Source organism: Pelodiscus sinensis, chromosome 6 (genome assembly GCF_052426305.1).
Source record: "Pelodiscus sinensis isolate ZL-2025 chromosome 6, ASM5242630v1, whole genome shotgun sequence".
Lineage (NCBI taxonomy): Eukaryota > Metazoa > Chordata > Testudines > Trionychidae > Pelodiscus > Pelodiscus sinensis.
In genome coordinates, this window is record NC_143057.1 from 113,687,570 (window position 1) to 113,714,947 (window position 27,378).

The window sequence follows — 27,378 nt, forward strand, 5'->3', positions numbered from 1 at the left end:
TCTTTTTGAAAGTGATTAATATTATGTACAGGAGACCCTGGCAATTCATGTTTCTATATATTTGTGGGGGCTCCTGTCCCGGGGAACTTGCTGCAACTGTCAGGAGCTGCATTGAGTTCCTAGCAGCTGTGGTGAGTTTCCCGTGGCTCCCAGCCTTTCAGTGAATTCCATAGCCGCAGGGAGCTCACCTTTGGGACCGGGATCCACATCTCCCAGTATTCACGGATTTTTCCATTTGCAGTGGATGCAGGAATGCATCGACTGTGAATGGCAAGGGTTTCCTGTGTTCGTGGATTAACTATCAGATTAATATTTTATTTAGTCCAAAGAATGCAGCAAGGGAGACTTACTTCCCCTAAAAGACACATTAGGTAAGATGAACCTCTAATTGTACAGTACATACAAAGACTTTTGGCCACCGTGGGCCAGATCCGACCTGGGGAGGCCCTGCTGCTCCCCTGCCCCAAGGCCAATCAGCCTAGGGATGGGCAAGCTCACAGCGCTTAAGAGTCAACCGCCAGGATTGACTAAGTGCTGTGCACTGGAAGGCAGGGAGCAAGAGACATCACATGCTCCCCCTGCTCCCAGGCCAATCGGGGCCCTGGGGGTGGGGGAGTTTGCACAGTTTCTTGCCACCCTGCAAGAAGTGAGCAGTGCTTCTAAGCAGTGTGCGCTTCTGGGAGGGCAGGAGGAGACTTCACATGCCTGATTGGCCTGGGGGTGGGAGGGAAGTACGTGAGGTCTCCTCCCACCCTGTGGGGGAGAGCGGGGGGGCACTTCTAAGCATTGCACGCTTCTTGCAGAATGGGGGCAGGGTGGGAGGAGACTGTGCACGCTTGTCCCCCCGCCCCCATGCCAATCAAGACTTGGAGCATGCAAAGTCTCCTCCTGCCCTGCAAGGGGCTTGGCACTTAGTCAACTGCCAGCTTCTGCTTAGCTGGTATTTGACTCTTAAGTGCAGCTTTCCCTTTCATGGCAGGGACAGGGAGCAAGTGACTTCATGTGTTCCCCCTCTCCCAGGCCCTGATTGATCTCGGGGTGGTGGTGGGGGGGAGTGCACAAAGTCTCCTCCCACTGCCAGGGACATAGGTCCCTAGAGGGAACCTTCAGCTGTACAGAACAGCTGGCAGTTCTCTCCAGACCAGGGGAGGCAAAAAGTTCATGTGCTCCCCATCCCCAGACTGATCAGTGTTTGTGCTTGGGGGAGCATGGAAGTGTTCTGGCTCAGCCCCTTCTGCCTGAGGCTCCGCACCTTCTGGGGTAGCCCTGGGCCACGGTAAAAAATTATTGCCCACTCGTGTACTAAGACATTCCAATCTAATTTGAAATGCGTACAGTTGTTCTTGTATCGTCCAAATGGCATCCGTTAGGGCTTCAGTGTTCTTCTGTTAAAACATATTTTTAATCTCTTAAAATACAGAAAATATTTACTTGGACAGTGGGTCCTGTGAAACTAGTGGAATAAAGAGAGAATACTACTGTTTTCTCAGTAGTTATAGTCACTAACAGAAATAAAACAAATAAGTAATGTAAACCATGCATCATGTACAGATTGCTCTAATTCTCAAAAAAGGCTTCTATTATTGGTAGTTGGAACAGCTACCAAGACATTTGTCAGCATTTTCAGCCATTGATTAGGCACCTGTTTGATAAGATGCTTAAGAATGTGCTTACCTACTGTGCTGATTTACTACAATATGGATTTAGAAATACATATTTTTTAATCTTGGCCTATGAAGACTGATTACAAAATTGATGTTTAAATGTTAGCTAATTATTGTTGCAAAGTAACTTGTAATATACACTTTTGCAGTTGTTAATACCTTGCCTTTTTTTTTCAAGATGAAATAACTTTGAAATGTACTAATTTAAATGCACTAATCTAATGAGGTATTTGGCATTTTAATAGTAAATGCTTTTAATTATAGGGCAAAATCAAATTATGCTGGAATCTGACTAGTTCCTCAGAGGACATACTAATTAGCAATTGCTTCATAGCAAAACTATCTCACAATAACTGTACACAAAAAGGCTACATCTAGACTTCCCCCTCTTTGCAAGAAAATGTGCAAATGAGGCAAAGTGGTGAATATTGCTGTGCCTCATTTGCATACTTAATGAGCCTTCATTTTTTCACAAGGGGCTTTTGCGCAAAAAGGAGCCATCTACATAGCTCCTTTTTGTGTAAAAAAAAAAAAAAAACACCCCTGTTGCGCAAGAGCGGTTCTGCTGCTTTTTTCCAGGCAAAAGTCCCTTGCGCAAATATGGCGGCTTGTAAGTGTGCAAATGAGGCGTGATGATATTCACTGCTTTGTCTCATTTGCATATTTTCTTGCTCAAGAGAGCGCTATATAGATGTAACCCCCATGAACTGATCGCTGTTTCTTTGGTTCAGTGAAGTCTCACTCTATTTTATGTATTTTGATGGCAACTCAGTTCTGATTTAAAGAAAAAAGTCTGTTCCTAGAAAGTAGCAAAACATATACTGTTATGCTTAGTCATTATTTCTACTATTAACAGAAGTACATTAAATTAAATTAAACATTTATATTTTCCATATATATACTTACAACATTAAAAATCTCAAATCCTTTAATTTTAAAATGAACTTGGATAAAAGCTATATATGATTTATTTGTATACAACTTTCCTCTTATGTCTTGGCTGGGGTGTATAATTCCCTCATAGGCCACGTTTGCTAGACATTTAATCGTTTTTGTTGCTTTTCTCTGGACCTTCTCCAATTTCTCCACATTTTTCTTGAAATGTGGTGCCCAGAACTGGACACATTACTCCAATTGAGGCCTAATCAGTGCAGAGTAGAGTGGAAGAAAGAGTTCTCATGTCTTGTTCACAACACTCCTATTAATGCATCCCAGAATCATGTTTGCTTTTTTTGCAACAGTGTTGCACTGTTGTCACACAGTTGATTCATATTTAGCTTGTGGTCCACTATGCCCCCTAAAGCCCTTTCAGCAGAACTACTTCCTAGACAGTTGCTTTCCATTCTGTATGGCTATGTCTAGACTGGCCCCTTCTTTGGAAGAGGCATGCTAATTTCGAACTTTGGAATAGGGAAATCCGCGGGGGATTTAAATATCCCCTGCGGGATTTAAATAAACATGGCTGTCGCTTTTTTCCCGGCTTGGGGAAAAGAGCGTCCAGACTGTCCTATTCAAAGTAGGAATAAGAGATCCTCCGGAATAGGGCTTTATTCCGGAGGATCGCGCCAGTCTGGATGTTCTTTTTTTCCGGCTTGGGGAAAAGCCGGAAAAAAAGTGGCGGCCATGTTTATTTAAATCCCGCGGGGGATATTTAAATACCCCGCGGATTTCCCTATTCCAAAGTTCGAAATTAGCATGCCTCTTCCGAAGAAGGGTCCAGTCTAGACGTAGCCTGTGTGAAACTGATTGTTCCTTCCTAAATGAAGTACTTTGCATTTGTCGTTATTAAATGTCATCCTATTTATCTCAAACCATTTCTCTAGTTTGTCCAGATCATTTTGAATTTTGATCCTATCCTCCAAAGCACTTGCAGCCCCTCCCAGCTTGGTATCACTGAAAACTAATAATCATACTCTGCCATCATCTAAATTGATGAAGATATTGAACTGAACTGGTCTCAAAACAGCCCTGTTGAACCCCATGTTATGCCCTTCCAGCATGATTGCAAACCATTAATAACTACCCTCTGAGAATGGTTATTCAGCCAGTTATGCACGCACTGTATAGTAGCCCTATCTAGGTTGTATTTCCCTAATTTATTGATAAGAAGGTAATGTGAGACTGTATCTAATGCCTTACTAAAATCTAGGTATACCATGTCCACCACTTCTCCCTTATCCACAAGGCTTGATATCCTACCAAAGAAATATATCAGATTGGTTTGACAGGATTTGTTCTTTACAAATCCATTCTGGCTGTTACCTATCACCTTATTGTCTTCCAGGTGTTTACGGATGAATTCCTTAATTACTTCCTCCATTATCTTCCTTGGCACCGAAGATTAACTGACTGGTCTAGTTTCCTGGGTTGTTCTCGTTTCCCTTTTATAGATGGGCACTGTATTTACCCTTTCCCAGTCTACTGGAATATCTCTCAACTTCCATGATTTTTCAAAGATGATAGCTAAAGGTTCACATACATACTTTTAACAGCTCTTGAGTATTTTAGGATGCATTTCATCAGGCCTTGGCAACTTGAAGACATCTAACTTTTCTAAATAATTTTATCTTGTTAGAATAAAAAAAGAACTTCTAAACCTATCCCATTTCCACTAACATTCACTGTGTTGGTGGCATCCAGTAACCATCAAACTTCTTGGTGAAAACCGAAATAAGTCATTAAGCACCTCTGCCATTTCCAAGTTTCCTGTTACTGTTTCTCCCTCTTCACTGAGCAATGGGCCTACCCTGTCCTTGGTCTTCCTCTTCCTTCTAATATATTTATATATCTGAATATATTTTAATATATTTATTGATCTTACCCTTTGTCTTTAGCTAGATTTAGCTTGTTTTGTGTCTTTGTCTTTCTAACTTGCCCTTGCATATCTGTGTTGTTTGCTTATATTCATCCTTAGTTAAATGGTGACTATGGTATCTGGTAATTTGTATCGACTACAGGATTAGTTAATAAGGACCACTTCGCAGAGCCATAGTAGGGACAGCTCCAGGCGCTGGCTCAGTCCCGGCTCTTGCCTGTTCTGGGAGCCACCTACACTGCGACTCTGCAAAGACTCTCCATATGGCTCTTACTACATTTAAAATGCAGAGGTGCAGCATCCCGGAACCAGCATCAGCTGGGACTGCTTGGTCCTGGCTTGTGCTGAGTCCACCAGCCCCTGTTTGTGGCGGCCAGCACTGTCTGCCATAAACGGAATGCTGCCAGAGCAGCCTCTGTTCACCAGTCTGGCCCGCTATGAACAGACTGCTTCTCTTCAGCAGCCCCTGTCCGGGGTGCGGCCAAACTTCCAGCTGGGACCTCCATGGACAGGGGCTGCTTCATAGCAGCCTCCCCTATATCTTCCCTCCACCCCCGAACCGGCTCCTGTTCTCTCCCCGCTGGCCTCTCATAAAGGCAGCAAGGGGCGAGGTGAAGTGAATAGTCAATATACCAGTTGACTTCCCAATAAGCTCAGGCTCAAGAACTAACTGATCACATCTGGGGGTGGACGGGAATTTCGTGCCAGATCAGATTGGCAGTGGTATTGGGAGTTTTTGCCTTCCTCTTCAGCATAAAGGGTGAGGGTCATATGCCATGTTTATCTCTTCTCCACAGTATCTAAATTTTGTACAAAAAGAAACATCCAAAAGTTATTAAATCATACCTTGAACTGGAAAAAGCAATTTTATAATATTGTCATTGCTTGGATGAGACATGCTACAACTAGCAACAGCATGGAGATGTTACTGCATTTGCTGGACTCTGTTTAAAAAGCAAGTGTGTTATTCTACAACTGATTTATTCTTTTCTCAAATAGCATTATGTTCTGAACACCATAAGCAATTTAAAAAAATTGTGTCTTATAAAACTTTGAGGTTGGATCTTGTTTCTTTACCTTATTCATCCATTAACATACTTTTCTGTATCTTAACTTTTTAAATGGGTAATTTTAGCCAAATTAAGATTTTCATTCCACTTTGACACAGTTATTTAACCATAAAGCTCCTCCAGAAGATATGGACAGTTCATACTGGTATCATTGGGAATCATATCTAGGACTAGTGCTCTACTAATAACAGACAACTGCTAAAACTACTGGCAACTATTTTTTACAAATATTTTCCATGAATATTTGCTATTAAAACATAAATAGCACAGTGATACATATCTGCACAAGAACAAAGTTAAATCATGAAGTGCTGAATCACAAGAGTAATAAAATAGCATTTTTAAAAGTGAGCAAAACCATATTTAAAATGTATTATATAGGAAAGAGTGCAATGCGGGGGATTACCTCAGCAGACAAAACCAATTTGTGAATTGCTATGAGATTTTTCTGCAGACATGGAAACTTATAAGGGATTCTATTAAATACTCAAAATGTGAGACACATTGTTTTGGGGGGTATATGTAAAATATTTCACTAAATCAAGGCTGTTGTAGCCTTTCAGTATATCAGCAGAGGTGCTGACCTGTCTAGGCTTTAGGGTGCCTATGCCTTGAACAACAGCCCTTAGAACTCTATTCTGTGATTTACTGTCCTGTTGAAGAGGAAATTAAAAAGTTCCTCTGCTATCAACCCTGTTTTTTTGCAAACATGGCAGGTACCTTATCCCATCAGGAATGGATAACTGTTTCCCCCTACCACTGCTCCTTGTACTGGCGTTTTGCCACCTTCTGGCAGACCCTCACCTCTGGATGTAACTGCCGCCTTCTCCTCTTCAGATTTTGCTTCTCTTGCTGATGCCCCAATTGTAGCATACCCTCTTCCCCAGTTAATTTCGCCCCCCCTGCTTAGATCCTTCCTACTCTGATTTGCCCTCTTTTTTTGTCTCTGTCAAGAGCAAGTAGCAGAATCTGATTCTGAGAATGGGCGGCGTGAGGGCAGATTCTTCAGTAGATGCTACAGAACTTGCTCAGTTTTTGTGATCCTGCTCACTTCAAAGTAAATCATACATTCTGATAGATAGCAGTTTCTGACACTACAACCCTGACAGCAAGGCAGGGCATTTCCGCAGAGAAGGGAGCATGGCAGATCATGAGGCTCCCTCCAAATTCATAAGCAGCAGGGTCTGTGGCAATAGGGCAGCAAAATAGGCCATAATACCACAACCTGCAACTACTTAAAAATCATTGCAACTGTCAGTCAGAAATAGCCCATTTAAGCTGGAAAACTGCAGTCAATACAAAAGGTCTACACTTTACAAAATCACAAGAGAACATTCTCAGGAAGCCAGAAGATTAATTTGCTATGTCATGTTTTGTTTGGGCAGCATGTGACCTTAGTACAGGGGTTTTCAACCGTTTTCTCACTGAGGCCCTCCTCAACAAGCTATGAAAACTCTAGGGCCCAGCAGCCATACTGGGTGGGGGGACTCAAGGCTCCAGACTGGGGGGAGCACCTTGGGCTGCTATAGTTTGACTCCTGTTTGTGTGTGTGTGTGTGGGGGGGGGCAAATTCAGTTCTGCGCTGTGGAGTCCAGGGAGGGAGCACCACCTCCATCCCCAGCCTCACTTCAGCAGACCACCCATCTGGGTGGTGTGGGGACACAACTGAAAAAGGAGGGGGGGTTCAGCTCAAAAGTTTGAAAACTGCTCCGTGTACAGGCAGGGGATAACTAGAAGCTGTGTGCAGTGAGGGGTATAGCTCAGGGTGCAGGGAGAATGGCTAAGGTTTGCTCGTGGGCAGTGAGATAGCTTAGTGTGCAGGTAGGAGCTGTGTGAACTGAGGGGTGTAGCTCGAGTCAAGTTGCAGAGACAAGGATAACTAGGGGCTGTGTGGCAGGTGGACTCCCCTTGCAGTGGCTGCTCCCCAAGGGCTCTACTGGCTCCAGACCCAGGTACTCCATCCCAGGTAGCTATTACCAACAGAGGGAACAGTCAAAGGGGACTGGGAGCTGAGGAGCAGCTGAAACCCTGGGTACCTGCTGCAGATGGGGGCATAGGTAACTAGTGCCAGCAGAGGGATGGGGTGCAGGGAAGACCACCCAGTGAGACAAGGGAGGGACATGTGGGGGATGCAAATTGCTGAACACTCTCTCCCTCCACAACCGCTGGCTTTGTCAAAATCCTGGGCATGAACTGCATAACTGGTTGCTCTAGGACAGTGGTCCCCAACCTTTTGGGGCTGCCGGGCACCCGGAGGCAAGGCCGCGCATAAGCTGCGCACCCATGGGTGGCACCGCACATGCTCTGCATTCCCAGGGTGGGGGCTGCACATTCGCAGGGCTCGGGCTGGCCCTGGTCACTATGTGGGCACACATAAATGCCCCGGCGCCGTGTTGGGGACCACTGCTCTAGGATACATTCTTTGATCTGGATTGACTTGGTAATGTCACAGCACTCAACGGCCGTTCGAGGAAGTATTTTACAGTGCCGGTTTTCCTTACGATCCTACAACTAAGAAAATGCTACCGGTAGCACATTCCTATAAGGTAGCAGTTTTCTACATTACACGGGCACTGTTGGCTCCTGTAATCACTCCTGTAGCTTCCTAGAGCCAGAGGGTACCGGGACAATTTTACAGGGTGTGTGTGCTGCTGATGGAAATGATGTATTCCGTGCTTGCTATTACTACTTTAAGCCAGAGGAGTGGTGGCACCCCTACTTCCAGCACTGCCCCAGGCAATGCTTTCCTGGCTCCTCTCTCGGGTCCTTTTGCGGGTGGACTCTGTCTAGGGTTTCTCAAGGGTTGCTCCTCTGGCCTTTCTTCTGCGGCCTCCATGGTCTACGGCGCGGCCGCTCTGGCCCCTCTAGAACGCGCTCTATGACCCGGCTCGGAAGCCGGTGACACGGGGTTCCAAGGCTCAGTTACGGAAGCGGCTGCCCGGCGAGGAGGCGGCTGCGCGCGCAGCTCGGCCGGGCTCCAGCCTGCGAGGAGAGCGCGGCGGTCGCCATCGCCAGGGGGGTCCCGGCCCCGGCCGCGTCCGGGAAGCAGCGCGCCGGGCCCGGTGCATGGAGAAGCGGGGAAGGATGGACTGCCCCGCGCTGCCCCCCGGCTGGAAGAAGGAGGAGGTGATCCGCAAGTCGGGCCTCAGCGCCGGCAAGAGCGATGTCTACTACTTCAGGTACCCCCCCCCCCCCCCCCCCCCGCCGCCGCCTGGCCTCCCTCTCCCGCCGGGGGCACCTCCTCCTCTCGCCCCAGCGCCCATTCCCCGGACACTCCGCCCCGCCCATCCTCCTTCCCCGGGCCCCCCGCCAGCCTCTCCCTGCGGGGCACCCCACCCCCAGCCTCTGCGCCCCGTAGAGCGGCGCCCCGCCACATCCCTCAGCGAGGAGAGTCGGCTCCCGGGTTGGGCTGCGGCGCTAATCCTACCCGGCAGTGCTCCCGCTGGGGCCAGGACCTGTCAGGCACAGGCTCCTCCGCTCCTCTCGCGCCCCCCTCCCCGGCCTAGGACACCCTGTGCCCCTCACTGCAAACAGGGCAGGGCATCATCCCTTGCCCCCACCCCCTTGCCCCATGGCTGGCGGCTTCTCATCTCCCCCCAGGCATTCAGACCCCATCTCCGGTTCCCCTCCCCCACGTGTCTCGTTCCTGTAGATGTGTACACTTTCACGTTCTTACACGTCACTGGGAAGAACGGAAAGCAAGTGACTTGTCAGAAAACAGACGTTTTAAGAAGTCACTGTCAGGCGGGCCATGTCTTTGATCTGCAGATAATTGGTTTAGGGATTAAGGAAAGTTGACAAGCTGTTCATCCAGCCTCTTTTGGCGTTTAGAAAACACTTCCTGCTTAAGTCACAGCACCTGCCTTCCCCTGCAGAATGACTTCTTCCTTTTGGTCATATAAAAAGCTTGGCTTGATCAAGCTTGAATTAGTGCCAACTTGGGACATATTGTTTTATACTCCACCCTTTATGTATATATTCTTATCTGAAGTCTCCTAAGTTCATTTGCAAATATGGACTTTATTTGTGCACCTAAAGACAGGTGTGGCAGGCAGGCCACAGGCTATTAACAGTATAGATATTTCACTAGAGGAATCATAGAGCCTGATTCTGAAGCAGGAGTAGTGGGGGTTTGAATTCTGAAGCAAGGACTAGTAGAGCCTGTACTGCAAGTGCAGCTATCAGTCTTTAATGTGGCAGTTCTGCAGTGCACTTCTTGTGGATGGACTAGTGCAGTATACTCATTAAATTGCATATGGAAAAGTTCCATGGCCTCATGCAACATCCCATTAAAGTCAGTGATTGTTTCCAACAGCTTATTGCAGAATCAGGTTCTAAAATACTTAGAACATTTTGGAAGGTAAATGATCCTCTGAGCAATAAGTGCTGCTTTAAAACTGCAAATTGAATAGCTCTATGTCCCCTCACTGCCTTTTGGGAAAAGAAAACTAAACAGAATGCTCACAGTTGTGCCAAGAGAAACACATTACAAACTTGAATCTACCTCTCTTATTTTAAAGTCAGTATTTTAAAATTTGGAGTAAATACTGTTCACAAGTGAGTTTTTTAGTCATTGCAAAATGAGTTTACTCGTTTTTATTCTCAATGCTAAAGTTGTTGAAATCTTTGAAGAGTTCGCTTTTAGACAAATTGAAACACTGTTGGAATGTTAAGAGTATATGTTGTAGCTATAACTATGTTAGATGTTACTACTGTTACAATCACAATAATACTGCAAAATCTGTAGTCTTTCATTTTACTCTCATTCTTTGTAAGTGCCTCATTAGAGGCAGTGAAAGAACTTAGTCCTTTTCTTAAAAGAGAAAGGAAACAAATTGTAAGTCTTGGTGCTTTGGCTGTAGAACATAGTCAACACCACACTGCTGTTTGTTGAAGGCAACACCCTTCTGCCATGGCCAACCTCTGGCCTAGTGTGCTTCTATTTATGGCTGTCTCTATGAGTCATACCTAAAGGTCTCTCCCTAACTTTAAAGTAGTGTTTTGGGGCAGGACTGACTCTTTTTTTTTTTCTCTTGGGTCAGTGAAGGGCTAAGTATTTTAATGGGAACATTTGATTGAGGACAACTAAGCAATTACAGATATACCCTTAAATAGCTATTTAGACAAGTACAGTTTACATGGTTTAGTCCTATGTAACTCTGTCTATCCTTGCCAGAGCTCTGGGGATCTTAATATGCTAAATTTTGTGTATTTTAGGTTCCTGGTTAAAATAGGGGAGGGACAAAACAGTTAATTGAAATAAACAGTAGGGCCACCATCTGCAAAGTCATCCCTTTATTTCACTAGAAGTTAGAAGCTTAAATACCTATGTGTTTTGGGGCTTACACTACCAATTTTTACCCCAATTCTGTTGCAAACCCTATGTAACCTTATTAACTTCACTGAGGCTCTGTGCTGAGGTCACTGCAGTATTGTGACTTGCTTGTTTTTTTGTTTTTTTTTAAAGGGAAGAAAAAATGAAAAAGTTTTAAAAGCAATTTCAGTTAGCATGACCAACTAAGTAAATGATGATTGCTAAGCAGAACTCTTGGGGCATGCCTACAGAGGCAGGGCTAAAGCCAAAACAAGCTATACAACTTGAGCTATGTCAATTGCATAGCTTGTCGAAAATAGCTTATTTTAGCTTTTGGCCCTGTCTACACAGCTGGAAGTCCAAGAAAGAGCAATCTTCCTCCGACTTCCCTTACTTCAACTCTTGTAATCCCCATTTTACAAGGAGTTAAGAAGTCCTCCAGCTCAACATTTTGACATTATGTTGAAATAACTGCTTGTAGTGTAGATACAGAGATAACACTGCTGTTATTTCAAAATAACTCTGCTGTGTAGACATACCCTTACAGAATAGCAATTAGTTGTGATCAATATAATTTACATCTTAAAATTTACTTTGTGTCAGCATTGCATTACAGAATTTTAATGTCAAAATCACATAACGTGGTTTAGTAATTTGTCATGTATTGCCAGCTTGTCCACACGGTCTGGAACCCGGTTTTGTGTGGGATGGTGTTTGCCCTCTCTGTAGATAGATGCCAGATAGTCCAACTGACTTAATTTACAACTTTTATAATTAGTGTTGCCAGGCATCAGTTTTTTTACAAGAAGACCTGGTTGAAAAGGGTGGCTCCAGTGCACACTAGTCACCAGGCTATTAAAATCTGGTTGTTGGTATAGCAGGGCTAAGGCAGGCTCCCTGGATCTGTGGCTCCCAGAAGCAGCCAGCATATCCCTGTGATCTCTGAGCACAGGGTTGATCAGTGAAGCTCCATATACTGCCTTTGTCCTAAGTGCTGGCTCTGCAGCTCCAATTGGCTGGGAACTGTGGGGATGGGTGCCTGGAGGTGTGGGTTGCATGTGTTATGCAGTCACCAGGCGTCCCCTGTGTTTAGGAGCTGTACATGCGCGCTTATGCAGAGCCAGGGTGGACTGGGAGCTGCCTGAGGTAAACACTGCATGGCTGGAGTCTGCAGCTCAAATCACCTCCTGCATTCCAACTCCCTTGTCCCCATTTGAACCGCCTCCTGAACCCCACATCTGTAGTCCAGCTCTGAGCCCCCCCTCCCACACCCAAACTCCCTCTTAGTGCCTCACACTCTCTCCCACACCCCAGCCATCCATCTGCATTTGTTTCCTTAATGGGCATTTTTAGTAAAATGAAGCATCAGAATATAGAATAAGGGTTTTTGTTGTTGTTGTTTTGTGTGTGTGTGTGTGCCCCGTGCATGCGTGTGTGCATGGTAGTTGAATAGTTTGCTATTTCTGTCACCGGTGTAAACTTGAATTTGGTATTTTGCATACAGTGGGCTTCACTTTTCCATAGAATTTAATTTAATCTTAGAAATCCAAATTCTCTGGTTTTGGGATGCACTGTTTTTAGTCAAATATTAATACTTCCTCTATGCTCTAGTACCCTGATATTAGTCATTCATTGTGACTTCTGGTTGCCTGAATTAAGTTACTGTAAAATCATAGATTGTTTGCATGCACAAAGGCAAATTGTATTCGTTCTCTTCCTAGCTGTGTAAATTCTCCTTTAACTAAACTGGTTGTCTTTCCCACATGTAGAGATCTATTTAACCATTGTGAACATAAGATTTCTCAGTTTGAATCTTTGTCTTGAGCATATTAAAAGTTCTAAGGAATCTTCTGAAAACTCAGTGTTCCATTAATTATGATACTGTTTACATATGCCTCATACCACATCCACTCTTCAGAGCAGAGTAGAATGCAATGTGTTCTAATTACCTCACTTGTGTTCAAAAAGTGTACACATTTTGAAATGTGGATTCCAGGTATCTCAAACTACTGTTGAATAGCCACTAAAAATAATCATTTTCCATACTTAGAGGTACAGTATAAGGCTTTTCATAATACGAGTTAGCAAAGGCATGTGGAATTGGGAAGCCTTGGAAAGCCATCTTTTCTATAAGTTTTCACATAATTTTTCAACTACATACAGTATTACTAGCAGATGTTCCAAATAAGGAACTTTTCAATAACCTTTGAGCCTTCTGAGCAACCATGGGATCCCCATATAACTTTTACTGTATTGTTGTACTTTCCCTCATATGCTGCTGTAATTTAGGAGTAACTCCAATGATGTCAGCATATTTTCACTGATGTGAAAGAGGTGCAAGTGAGAGGCAGGCTTGTCCAGTGGTGAGAGTGATAACCTGAAATGAAGGAAATATGGATTCAATTCACTGCTTTGCTGCAGACACCCTGTCACTTACAGGTTTTTAAATGTATATAGTTAGGGATGTGAAAGGTTAACCAGTAAGCATCATCCGGAACGGGTGATGCTTACCATTTCTGGTTAACTGGTGGGGACTGGAACAGTTCTCACATCCTTGATGCGTGCCCAGACCTCCTCTGAGCCAGGCCCCCACCAAGTGCTGGGCTGCCTTCCTCCCCCATCCCCAGCCAGGCTGCACCAGGTAAGTTTGCTAGTAATCTATAAAGCTTTTATACTTATTAAAAGTGTGGTTTTGGAACAGAGAAAATAGACTTTGATTCCACGGTTGTTGCTAGTTTTTTTTTTCTTCTGAGTGACACTTTCATGTCCATGAATAAAGCTGGAAGAACAATTCCCCACAAAATGACTTATCCAATGAATTCAGCTCTCTTCCTTTAGTCTGAAAACAGGAAATTTGGCAAACCTTTGCTCATAGAACTATGCTCATGTGAGTGTTGAGGGTGCACAAGTGATCAAAGTGTCAGATATTTTACATCTTTAATATTGAAGTTTGTTGCCATATAAGCAAGTTACTTTTGTGTCTGATCTTTGATGAAGTATTATTCTCACTGATTTCAATTTGAGCAATGACAGCTGGGCCTTGACCTAAAAATGTAGGAAGTTATTTTGTTTTCTGTTGGCATGTTAGCTTAGATATTTTTTCTATGTTGCTGGTAGTTTACTAAAGGTAGAAGATGTCTGAAGTTTTTCACTATACTACACACTCATAATTGGCTTCACATTGTAATGTCTCTTTTCCCTATTGATCAGAACTTGTGCTTGGCCTTTCTGTTTCTTCTGTTCTCCACCCATAAGGCTGTATTATTTCAAATAATACCTATTTTTCTATATTTGTCTTATTTAGCTATTCCTTTGCAGAGGTCATTACATATTCTACAGTGCTGAATATCTTGTAAAAAATTATTTTGAAAGAATACACAGCTTTAAATAACTTCTGTAGTGCTTTGCTTTTGTTAGCTTCCAGTGAAAAACAACCTGAACATATCACCATGTTTTCAGGTTTCAAAGACGTAGCTGTCTTAGTCTGTTTCAGCAAAAACAACAAGGAATCTGGTGACACTTTTAAAGACTGACACATTTATTAGGGTATACTCACTCTGATGCTGAAGAGAAAAAGACAGAAAGAAACAAAAGGAATAGGATGGAACTGTGACATCAGTTTTAAGTTATTTTAATTTGTGCATTTTAGTATCTTGGAGGCTCCCATTTTTCACACTGTGTCATTGTTCAAATATAAGAATGCTCTATTGGCACCTCAAATGACACTTGATTATTGCTTTGATGTAATAATAATATTTTATCTATGTTTCACAATTATACTGCAAGGAAGTCTCAAGTTACTGTGTTTATTTACCATCTTTTAATACCTTGTTTCTGCCAAACTTAAGATAGCACTTACTTTTTGAAGTTGATTTTAGTTCAGTGAATAATGGCTTAGCCCATAGTCTTGTAAAGAGGTCATTAGGCAAAACATTGTGCCCACCGGAGCTCCATTTAAGATGATGGAGGCCTGTACGGGTGCAAGAGTTCATCTATGTGCACCTTATTGAAAGTTAAGGGCTGTAGATATGGAAGAAATAAAGTTCTGAAGCATGCAGAAATAACATTGTTTTAGGGTAATGGTAAACCAAATGTTTGAAGATGTTGCTCAAAAATGGATCTCCATATATTGGAGCAGATACCTATGCAGGGGTCCTCTCTCCCCTGCCAGGGACAGTGAAGGATGCCATTGTAGGCCTTTTCATTGCCATCAGGAAAAGGATACAAAAAGCTGTGTCTCAATCTCCCTCCAGGAGGGAAGAACTGCTCCGTCTGCCTGGCTGCCCTCTTTCTACACCCTTTCTCCTACATGGTGAGCACTAATCTGTGGAGCCTAGGTCCCTGCTGCCCCTTAACTTCAGTCCCTGCTTTCATGTAACTTGTCTCTTCCCTGCAGGACCCTGTCCCCTGCTTGCTCATCTGTGCCCTCTCCCCCATCCCCTCCAGATTTGTTGTGCAGATGCAAATAAAATCCAGATTGTGGATTGGATGAGAAGTTGAGCCTGGCAGATGTGAATTGGATGTGTATCCACATTTTTATATCTGTGCAGGGCTCTGCTCAAAAGAGCAGGTGGGAATAGAATAGTGTTCATAATTCATTAGTTAAATGGAGCAATTCTAAATAAAGCCTCAGAGACAAAATATTACAATAGCGTCATTTCATTTAACGCTGTAGGATCTGAATATTGATATGGTACATGCTGATCCAAAGCTGAGACTACTAGCTTGATATCATGCATTATTTATCTTGTTTCTTGGTTGCTTACTGCTCAGTTATTTCTCCACCCTCTGATGCCAACATTAGTGAGTGAATTATATATATGGTGCCATCCTGTGTCATACCCTATTGATATTAGAGATTTGGGATGGTCGTTGCATTAATAATGGTATTAATGAAGCCTAGTCTACTGACCTATATTGTGTACAGAGCAAGTCACTTCCTGCAGTTGGACAGAATCTCTCACTGTGGACTTTTTAGAGTATCTGGCACAGTCATTCAGTTTAATTTTCCATTTAAAGCTGCCTTCCAGAATACAGTGCATATGTGTGTGCATCAGCCTGAAACATAAGTTAGAACTCAAGGATGGGACTGGATTTTAGGTGAGTGATGCTACCTCAGCACAGTTGCCTAATAAATGCATAAATACACCATCATGAACATGCTACATAGAATAAAAATATGGAAGCTTCTTAAAGTATAGATTAGGTAGGCATGAAACTTGTTCTAAGTCAAGGTTGTATCATTTCATACAACAAAACATACTAAAACGTTTTCTTCTTTTTAGTCCAAGTGGTAAGAAGTTCAGAAGCAAGCCTCAGTTGGCAAGATACCTGGGAAACACTGTTGATCTCAGCAGTTTTGACTTCAGAACGGGAAAGATGATGCCTAGTAAATTACAGAAGAACAAACAGAGACTAAGGAATGATTCTCTCAATCAAAATAAGGTTTGTTAATAAATAAACTGTGTTTAAGTGTATCTATGCCACTTGAGATCCTACATTTTTTTCTTTCCTCTAGAGCATTTATCAGTTTTCCTGCTTAAAGCAGCTTGCTGCTCAGGGATATGTTTCTGTGTATGCTGATCTTTTTAGTTGTAATGGAGTTGTATATTTTTATGAGTAGAAGAAATATTCTGCTACTACAATGAAAAAATAAAGGGAGGCTAAACCTGGTACATCAATTTAAACAATAATTCAAGAGTTGGCACTTATGTGTGATTGAGAACAAATTTCAGTAGTGTTCATCTGATGAACAATAAGGCTGAAAGCACATTTCTAAATTAAACCAGTTAAGTTAGTCAATATCAAGAGATTATCCTGTTTACTTGTCCATCTTTAGCCCTTGTTTAGCCCATCTTCCTGTTCTGAGCTAAAATGTTTCATATTATTTCGTATGTGCCAGGAATCTTGTCTTTCGAGGCATTACACAATATGTATACAGACCTTGGTGGCTTTTAAAATTATGCATCCAAAAGAAGCAATTTTTTTAAAGAGGGGATCTGTGAAAAGAGACCTCATCAGGCTTTTTAATTAATAAGAAGATGCACTTCTCTTTGGCGTAAAAAGGAAGGAGAGAGCTAAAGCACACAGAGGCAAAGATAATAGATGCAGCAATATTTTCATTTATATTGGCATCTATATTTTAGACATAATAAGCTGCATCTGGCTTCCAGGACATGCGTTCACAAGATTAAATTAATGGCAGATGATAGAAGTCATGGACCACACAGTTCTTGCTGATCGCTTACATATAATGAATGCTTTAAAAACCCAGAAACCCACAGATATGCCCTTTTTTCAAAATGATTCAATGAGTTTTGCAGAATTGTATATATTAGTCTGGACCACATTCTGATATTAACACTGAACAAATTGAGAGCAATGCTCTTGAAATCACAGAAACTATCCTGGGTTGAGTTCAGTGTAAGCGAGATCAAAATCTACCCTACTATTTTTACTAAGTTTCTTAATCAAATATAACTTGTTAATATCCTGTACTGTTTAAAATCAGTACTTTGAGGGCTGCTAGATTTTTCTTCAGTGGTTATTTCAATAAAAAGGACTTTAAATTTCATTTTGAATTTTTCTATTTGTGAGTTCTCTTGCATAGTTGTTAAAGCAGAGAGATATGTGGAGTTCATCTTGCAACTGAATTCCTATACTATACCTCTAACAGATTTACCTTGCCATGTTTGTGTATAAATTTATTCATACATACTGTACTACTTGTAAGCCTTGTACAGTTTACCATAAGTGGTTTCTAAATTATTTGCCTATTTTATATCTTTTGCAAGGGAAGATGTATAAATCTGCAGCTAATCTGTTGTTCTCAACCAGACTGACACAATTAAATACGTATATGACGGCAATGAACTAGTCCTGTCTGTTTTTGCCATTTTTTTTCTCTTCCATCTTAAACTTAATATGTTAGTTGAGTTTTATGGTATCTTTAGCCTGAAACCAGCATGTAGATATTACAAATAAGTTCTTTTCTCCTTTGTACTGTTAGCATTTATTGGTCACTTACAATCTGTCATGTTGTCTTCTATACAAATTGCAAGGCATCCCTGATTAGGTATCAGTGCACTTAATGAACATACAGAGTTAGCATTAAAAACTGCTTGATTGGTGGACTTTGTGAAGGGAGGGGAGACGAGAATTTTTTCTTCAAACTTACAGTAATCTTTTCAAATTTTATGCCTTTAATTTGGAAATTTTAAGTATTTGAAACTATTCTGTTGATTTGAAAATTCCTGAGGAGAGAACTGAATAGAAGAATCAGAGTAGTTTTGAACAAGAACCAATAAATGCAGTTGTTGGTTACTACTGTTATGATGTAAAAATGTATTACGCAACCCTTTTGGATTTGTGGTTGGCGTTATTTTGAAAAAAAAAAGCACATTTATATTATAAGTGACCTAACGATCACCTGGCTGGAAAGATTTGGAACTTTCTAAATCCAATTGAGTAAGAAGTTTCTTTTCCAGAAGGACCTCCTAGAAAACAATTCTACTAGCATAGAAACATTATGTAAGGAAGAATACAGCTGGATGAAGTATATTTGTGGCACAATGAGGCATTGACATGCTTGGCAGATGATGTAATATCTTAGTTCCTAGAAGGGGAAAAGGATTTTATTTGGAGAGAGCTGCTTTTAAAGGATGTCAATCAAACAGTAGCAGAGTTTGGCAAAAGAAGTCTTTGGCATTTAAACCCATTCTGATTAAGAATATTGAGATTTTTATAATAGGTATATTGGTAACCGAATACCTTAACTTAATTTGTCTTAAATAAATAAATGTTGTTTATTAGACCACTTATAGACACGGTTACATTTTACTTTGTTCTTTATCATGAAGGATTCCAAAGCACTATATGAATTTCAATCAATCTGTAAAATACACCAGGATGCAATTATTTAAGTGTGATCCCACATCATGAAATGAACAATGGATGAATTCTAGTTTATAGTTTCATTAAAAATTCTCAGTTTGCACGCTGAAAATCAGCTAAACACTGTACTGCCTAATCGTAATGAATTAGGATTTTTTGAACATCCGGAAGTATGCTGAGAGTTGTACTGAAACAAGTAAAGCTGCCCCACTGAAGTCAGTGAGAGACTTCGAGGGGACTTCCTCCATAGCCTGATGAAGTTGGTAGAATTACAGTTATGACATTAGAAGTAAAGATATTAAGGCCTCCAAAAGCAGGGTAGGAAGAGGATGAGAGCATGGTTACAGACTACTTTTCAAGTGATTCACACTTCACTTGAACAGTTTGACAGACACCTGCTAGGTATCAGGCTAAATCTAGGAAATGGAGCCTGGGAGCTTACCAAGGATGGGGCACCATAGGACACCACAGGAATTTGAAACTCAGACCAATCCTTGCCGACTTCAGGCGAGCTAGGTAACTGGTAAATCTTACGCTTTCCTATAGTTTAAACTTGTTTCACTTTTCTCTGAAACTGTCGGTCTAAAACATTTATTTTTTAAATGTAATGTTAACAACTCTAGTTCTTATAGCTCTTATCTAATTAAGTTCCTCAGAAAAAACTTTCTATTCACTGCTTTTGAGTGTATGCATGGATTCTGTATGAATTTTATCACATACAAAAACACACAATAGCTTGTTATTTGCCTCTTACTGGTGTGCTAGAGTATCACAGTTTGATTTGTTTATCCCTGTTTGACAATTGAAAGATATCTAAAGAAAAAGATCTTTAAAATAAAATTTAGAACTAGAATGAAATGAAATATTACACAGTAATTACTCAGTCCATTTCATTTCACTGAATAATTTTGTGAGGAATACTTTCCTTTTTTTAAAAAAAATAAGGAACTCACGTTGTATGTGTGATTTGTTGGGTCACACAGATCTCCTGGAGACCGTCACCTGATGGGCTCATCAAACCATTGAGCTTGCCTACCTGTCCTATGGGATACTCCAGCACCCTGCCCTACTGAGCCAGAAGCTCTGGTCTCTTCCAGCAAAGGCACAGACTTAGGGTAACAGTCCTCTGGCAGAGTAACACAGATGCTGAAACAGCTCAGCTCTGGTGGGATCAGACCCCCACATAAATCCATCTCACTCTGTATAAAAGTTTTACATGGAGAAAGATTCTAAAGTTTGCTCCCCTTTATCAGTGAAAAAGAGAGATTCACAACCATAGTTCCGCTCCCCCAGGTAACAGTTATTTACAGTGGATTTGAAAATAAACAAGTGATTCTATTAAGTATAAAAAGTAGGATTTAAGTGGTTACAAGTGATAACAGACAGATCAAAGTAAGTTACTAACCTAAAATAAAGCAAAATATGCTGGCTAAGCTTAATACTCTAAGCAGCTTGTTGTATTCAATTTCTTTCCCTAATGGTAGTTTTAATTTTCTTTTCTCACAAGTCAGGGAACCTCCTAGCTTAGTCTTGATCCTACCCCCTGTTCAGTATGTTGTTTCCAGCAGTCATCTTGGTGGTAAGCAAAGAGAAGTCTTCCCACTGCCCAACTCCCACTTTGGTTCCCTGCCTATAAATAGATTTTGCCCAAGGCGGGAATCCTTTCTATTCAGCTTTAACCCTTTCACATCCCCATGAAAAAGTACTGTATTCAAAATGGTTCCAGCATCAGGAGACCTGGACATATGTATTGACAGGACCAACAATAGTATAGGCTTACAGGAAAAACAAGACTATTTACAGATCATTGTCTTGAATACTGGGCCATAAAATTCCTTAAGTTGCACAAATAGCTTTCAACGGAAGACTTAGAGTAATAAAAAGGTTTATATTTCTAACTTCAGATATAAAAATAATACATGCACACAAATAAAATATACACATTCAGTGGATTACAAGTTTTTTTAATGAGAGGTTATATGCTGCATTTTGTATAAAGCATGCTTGAGTTATGCATATTTATATTCAAACCCACATTTTCTTAAAAAGTACAGGGGTGCAGTGTGACAGCATGCCCACAATGTCTTGAACATACAACTCAAAATACCATTTTTATTTGTTTTAAGTGTCCCCGGTTATTCATAATGTAAGAGGTCTGAAATTCCAAAGTTTGTTTGGGTTTAAAGTCCCTGCCTATAATACCAAAATACTTGACATTCTCTCAGAAAAACTGTGGAAGACTGGTGTTCATATCTGTTAAAAGCACTTGTGGAATATAATACACTTAGAAATGATGGGGTCAAATTCATCTTGATTCCAGTGACTTCAGTGCAAGCTTTAGATCGGTCTTATTTGTGAAAAAAATTGGTTACAAGACAGTATTTTAAAAATAAAAAAAATCCCCTATTTTTAATGGAAACATTTGTGTCAGGCTAATGAGTATAAGTTACGCATGTTGGATGCAGGGCAATCTCAACATTTTGAATTTCTTTGCCTGCTAGAAAATTAGAGGCGTATAATGTAAGAACATGATTGCAGTTCGGTGACCCTCAGGGTATTTCTAGACTACATGCTTTTGTCAACAGACTTTGTCGACAGATACTGTTGACAAAGAGCATCTAGACTACATCCAGTTCTGTCAACAAAGCAAGCCGTTTTGTCGACATGGGAGTGTAGATGCAAAGGACAGAACTCTGTCGACAAAAGGCATTTCTCGTAGAATGAGGTTTACCACCATTGACAAAACTGCCGAGTTCTGTTGACATTATGTCGACGGAACTCGGCGGTAGTGTAGACGTAAGTATAGTTTTGTCAACAAAAGTCCACTTTTGTCGACAAAACCTATAGTCTAGACACACCCTCATTGTCCACAGCTGCTTCACTATATTAAACCATTCACAACCATGCTTCACACTTCAGCGAAAACAAGGCATATAAACTAAAGGAGTGAAGTCATTGCATATACATTTTAAAAAGTTAGTTTCTGTGTGGGTGTGGTCATTTATGAGTAAAGTGGTCTTAATTTGCTGTTAATTAATCCTCTTCTTAGAAGAGACCACTTTTTTTCCCTAAGTGAGAGCTTGAGAGGTAGAAGAGGGGAGGATGGTAATGACATTTGAGGCTGTCTACACAGCAGCGTTATTTCGGAATAGCTCATGTTATTCCAAAATAACAAAGTCCGTGTTTACATACATGTAGTTATTTTTACATAATGTTGAAATAAAGTTGAGCTGGAAGACTTCTTACTCCAACTCCTGTAACCCTCATTGTATGAGGAGTCAGCGAAGTCAGGGAATATTTGTATGCTATTTTGGGTGATAAACATATTTGCAATAAAATGTTAGTTTAAGCGGACTTGAATTATTCCAAATTTCCCCTTGCCATTATATTGCATAAAACAATCCAACTTTCATTTTAGTTACCGTATATAGTTTTGCATGGCTAGAACTTTGTTTTGGTTTATAGTGTTGATCACTTTGTACATTTTTTTTTAATATTCTAAAACCAATACAATAGGCTACTGAATTTGTGTTCTGTAAAGGATTACATATTGTTCATGCTTGTTAATACATTTTTTGTATTAATATACTGTATGTCTCAAATATTAAGCTTTGAAAATCCAAAATTACTCTTTTCATTGATGTTAGTAATTCTTAAGCATATGTAGTTTTTTAGCCAGAAATTCTTAAAATATTTGGTATTTTCTGTATGTCAGAGGTTTTTTTCAACTTGAAGCGTACCACTGCCAAAATATCAAGTAAGAGATCGCTTCTGAAGAAATGGGAATGCTCTTATCTGGGTCATATATCTTAAAAACATTGTCACCAGTGTATAATAAATAAAATATAATCCCCTTATAAAACTGCCTATCAAAAATACCCAAGCACAACATAGCCAGTCATGCAAACATTCATTTATCAGTAAAATAAAAATAAATTCAGACTTATAATGCACTTTTATCTCTATTTTCTCCTGAGCTAATCTAAAAATGATAATTTTCTCATTCTTTTGGAAACATATACGGTAATGATCCTAATTTGAAAATAGATAGCTCAAACAGCTTATTTTCTAAAATATCCATATTGAAAGAAAAGTAACTTAAAAACATACCAAGATGAAACCCGTCCATAATATAAAATTTAAAAAATTATGTAAGGTATTTATTTACAGACAAGGTATTTTCACAGTAGTAAAGGTAAACAATTCATTAGGTTTGTGGAGTTTTCTGTCACTTAATGTCAATTAGTTTAAGATTTAAAATGTTTCTGAAAGAGGTGTTTTAACTCAAAGTTATAATGATCCTTGATGTAGCAAGTACTGTGAGATCCGTGTGTTATATAAGCAGTTTAATTAGATCATATTGGTCCATTATGATCTTATGATCAATGCATTTCTGAATAATACTTCTAGCTATTATAATCATACATTACTTTGAACATGTTTTCATAAGAGGTTTGGTGGGCTAAATTTGTCATTAGCTTTCTGATAATTGCTCACTTTAACAACAAGTCATTTAAATAAATAAGATATGTTTTACAGTAAAGAAAGCTGCATTTTCAAGCTGCTTTATTTTCTTTAAAATAAGTGAGTTTGTTGCAAGGTTAGCTGTCTAAGAACTTCAGTCAAATCATTAATGCAGTACCAACAGATTCTTTCACGAGTCAGTAAAAATGGGTTAATCCAACAGCAATCTGTTATATGTTACTTGCTAATCCATTTTTTTTTAAAAACAGGGTAAACCAGATTTAAATACGACATTGCCAATTAGACAAACAGCATCCATTTTCAAACAGCCAGTAACCAAAGTTACCAACCATCCTAGCAATAAAGTGAGATCAGATCCACAACGAGTGACTGAACAGCCACGACAGGTAAGAAGCTCACCAGTTTCATGTTATTATCATTCAGAAAATGGTATTGCAACCAGAGATCTAATTGGCTTTGGTTTAAGTTTAAGACAGAATAATTTTCATTCCAGGGGAGGTTTATGCTTTCTATTAAGTATCTCTTTTTTCCTGTTAATTAGTGAGTAGTAAAGAAGTAACTAAAAAGGTTTGATTCTGTACATGCTAGAATAAGTATGTAGGAGACTAATTTTTTAATCCATATCTAGATTTAGAGACTTTCTTTTCTTTATAATTCTTTTTTTTTAAACACATCTCTGTACTTTGAAATGAAGCTTCATTATGTTGCCCTATTTACAGCATTTGTTTCTAAAAAGTATGTTGTTTATAAAGGGGGAGAGGATAGAACATACCTTTGTAAAAGGCATTTTACTGGAAGAAAGCTTTACATAAAACATTATAAAATGCTGTTTTGTGGCTCTTAAGTTCATTAAATTGCCTTTAAGGAGGCTTATGATTAGTGCTCACTTTAGAAAATAGTATAGTATATTATTATAAACTTTGTTTTGTACAGGATTTCTTTTAAATCCCTTTCTATATACTGATGTTTGATCATCTCTTCACACCTAAGGGCTCTTCATTTGAAAAAAATGAACAAATGCAAGAGCTATCGCAAGGAACTCCCTGTTAGCTAATTATTAACACTGTATATAGGAGTTAGATTTAAAACAGTACCTGAAAGACCCATGTAATCTTATTTATTAAGCCCCAATAAGGTTGCTAACATCAGGTTAAGATGCCTTATACATTGGCTGTTTAAGGAAAAAAGTACCGCAACACTTATTTATGTGTTCTGTACACTATCATGGCCCCTTTCTTATTACAGAGCAGAGTTAAGTTTTGGGGACAAACATGCTTTTAACATTCATTCTCTATGAAATCCAGACTGCTTCTATCAGCATTGCTCCCTCAAGGGTCCTGTGTGCACAGATCTTGTAAGAATTAATTTTGACCTATCACACATGATTTGGCTTTGTTTTCTTAAAGAATCTATCTAAAGAATTTGGATCCTACATCCTGTGTAGTGTTTCTTCCTCTTCAGGTGAGCCAGAAAAGAAGAGATTTGGAGCCATATTGGATCATCTTGTTATAGAGGTCTTTCAGCAAGATTTGAAGGTTTCGACTTGCCTCACTGTTGGTCCCACGAAGTTCAGCAGGGGCCATGTAAGTGTATCACATCCAGATCTAAAAGATACATAACTGCATGGGTCTACAGCCTCTTATCACCATATTCTCTGGGTTTACCTTGAGCTAATACATTTCCAGTACCAGGCTTTTCCTTTCAATGTGACTACTGCATCAGTAATACTCACCAAACAAGGTGGCAGTTATAGGACCTTCATTCGAGAGAAATGGATCTCTGCTAGTTCATACCTTGATGACTGACTCAAAACCCTTCCCTGGTTTTCTGCTGTCCTACCTCCCACAAATTTAGTAACTGAGGTCTTTTACAACTAGTCCCTTGATCTTTGTGAAAGAATAATCACTCCTCCTAAAGATTCCCATTATAGTTGACTTTCAGTACTCAATTGAGCAAGGTCTTTGCTTCCTAAGAGAGGGTTTAATAAATTAAGAAGTTGGAATGGGATCTAACCCTAAGCGACACCTGCTGTGTTGGGCATCCTGGTTACTTTTGAACATATTCCATTCTCATCTTTTGCAGCATCACTTCTTGGTAAGAGGACACACTGAATAAAATCACTAAACAAAAATGTCAGTGATCTGAGCAGAATAGGTTTCTATGAAGATCGGTGAAATTATTATTTATGGAGAGTTGAGTTTTAAATGGTTAAAAAACTTCTCCCTCCTTCCCTATTTAGCACTGATTTCATGCAAGAATTCTAGTACTGATATTAACTTTAAAGTGTGTTCTTATCTCCAACATACTTCATCTCTCTGGAATGGTCCCATATCTCTCAAGAATCTGGAGACTACATTCTTTTTGTGTAAATCTGATTTCTAAAACACAAAATGCTGTGGTTTCAGCTTGTCTGAAATTTCCCTGGGTCTTTAAAGACACTGAATCTAGCTTTTTCTTCTGTTCATTAAGGCTTGTATGGTTCTTGGTAATGCAGAGTTAACAGTATGCAGAAAATCCAAAAAGCTTAAAATTTGTACTGCTGCAATTTCCTAACTAACCCTGTGACTATGTAAACTCTGTAATCTGGATTGGTGGGATACAGAAACAAAAAATTACACTATTCACAGTAGCTAGCATAATTGATTGGAGGAAATCAACCATGGGAATGAAGTTCAGCTCAAAGGTGTTCCCACTGTAGTATTCTTTCCCAGCCAGCCTGTTAAATTTTCAAACCATAAATTTGGATGGTTGTAAAACTCACTGCTGGAAAATTTCTAAACTGTGCATTTTTTATTATGACACAGTAAACAAAAAGTTAATTATATATTAAATATTTTTAAAACTTTCTTCCAAACTTAGAGACTTTTTTGGTACAACAACTTACAAAAAAAAAGGAAGAAAATAATATGGAATCCTAAAACCCTCTTTAAAACTTGGGATGGGTTTTCTCTGTAAAAAATACTATGCAGATAGAAGCACACTCTCCAAGGACTTCCCAATTAACTTCCAGGTAAACTGTGTTACACACTGAGTTATAAAGCCTTTCCCATCCTTTGTATTTCAGGAAAGTTACAGTTCAAAACATACAGTAGATTTACTTTGTAACAAATAAGCAATTGTCAAATAGTTTCACTAATATATGCTTTTCATATAGGACATATAAACGTCTTAGAAATTAGTCTCCCTCCCATGGAAAAATGTCACACCATGAAGATAGAAGTCTTTTTTGTACATAAATTCCCAAGTGGTCCAGAGAGATCTCGGCACACTACCTCAGTGTGCAACTGCATATTTGCAAGCACTTTCATATGTGTGTATTCATATGATAGGTTTTATCCTAATTGTGTATTTGAATAGATGTGCACATTTAGATTTTGTAATTCTGTTCATTTTATTGAGTGTAGAAGTCTAATAGAGTGTATAAACACTGCTTGCTTTCCACAAAACAAGGATTTGGTTCCCTATTAAGATCTTTTACAGATAAAAGTAGTCATGAAGGACTGGATACTGACTCTGAGAGAGAACACCCGGGTTTCCCAACATTTCATATAGAGTTTCTCTTAGTAGTCAGGAAGTCTCATGACTCTTCTTTCCAGATCAAAGTGACTTCTTCCTGCATACAGTTTCCTGTCCAGACAAAATCCATTCCACACTTTCTTCCACATACAAGTTCAAAATAAATTCACACTGCTGTTGATATTGTCACTCCCGCATGCTCCACAAATGTGTACAGATCCTCCCCATGCTAATACTCAAATGCAATCAACCTATTGCATTCAGTCATTCAGGTTTCTTTGTGCCTACTTCTTTACTCACTATTCCCCCACCCCTCTAGGTTCCTGCCTTCTTTTTTCTTGGCATCTTGGTCTGGCCTCCTTTCTCTTCTCTGTTTTTCTCCCCCCTCATTTCCCCCTCCCTCCTCACCACAGAAGTTGAAAACACACTTTGCCAAATTCCTTCTTAACCTGACTTTTCAGGTGGTGGTCTGAATGGCTCCTTTCTATGTTAGCCTTTGTGGTAGATATCCCCTTGGCAATCTTCCTTTGCCATGTGTTAGCTTTTGGAGTGAGATTTTGAACACTAGCTCCTTGAGTTAGAATTTATCTCTGATGGTAGCTCCTCTGTGACCTTGTAGCA

The 27,378-nt window shown here is 40.1% G+C and overlaps 1 protein-coding gene across 1 annotated transcript in view; it reads left to right on the forward strand.

Annotated features, from left to right (window-relative positions):
• The first annotated feature begins 8,490 nt into the window (after positions 1-8,490).
• Positions 8,491-27,378, forward strand: part of MBD2 (methyl-CpG binding domain protein 2) — a 51,293-nt gene continuing 32,405 nt past the window's right edge. The window contains exons 1-3 of the mRNA XM_075932650.2: positions 8,491-8,728; positions 16,149-16,308; positions 23,490-23,627. Of these exons, the coding sequence (XP_075788765.1) occupies positions 8,616-8,728; positions 16,149-16,308; positions 23,490-23,627 (411 nt within the window). The 5' untranslated portion in view covers positions 8,491-8,615. The remainder of the gene's footprint in view (positions 8,729-16,148; positions 16,309-23,489; positions 23,628-27,378) is intronic.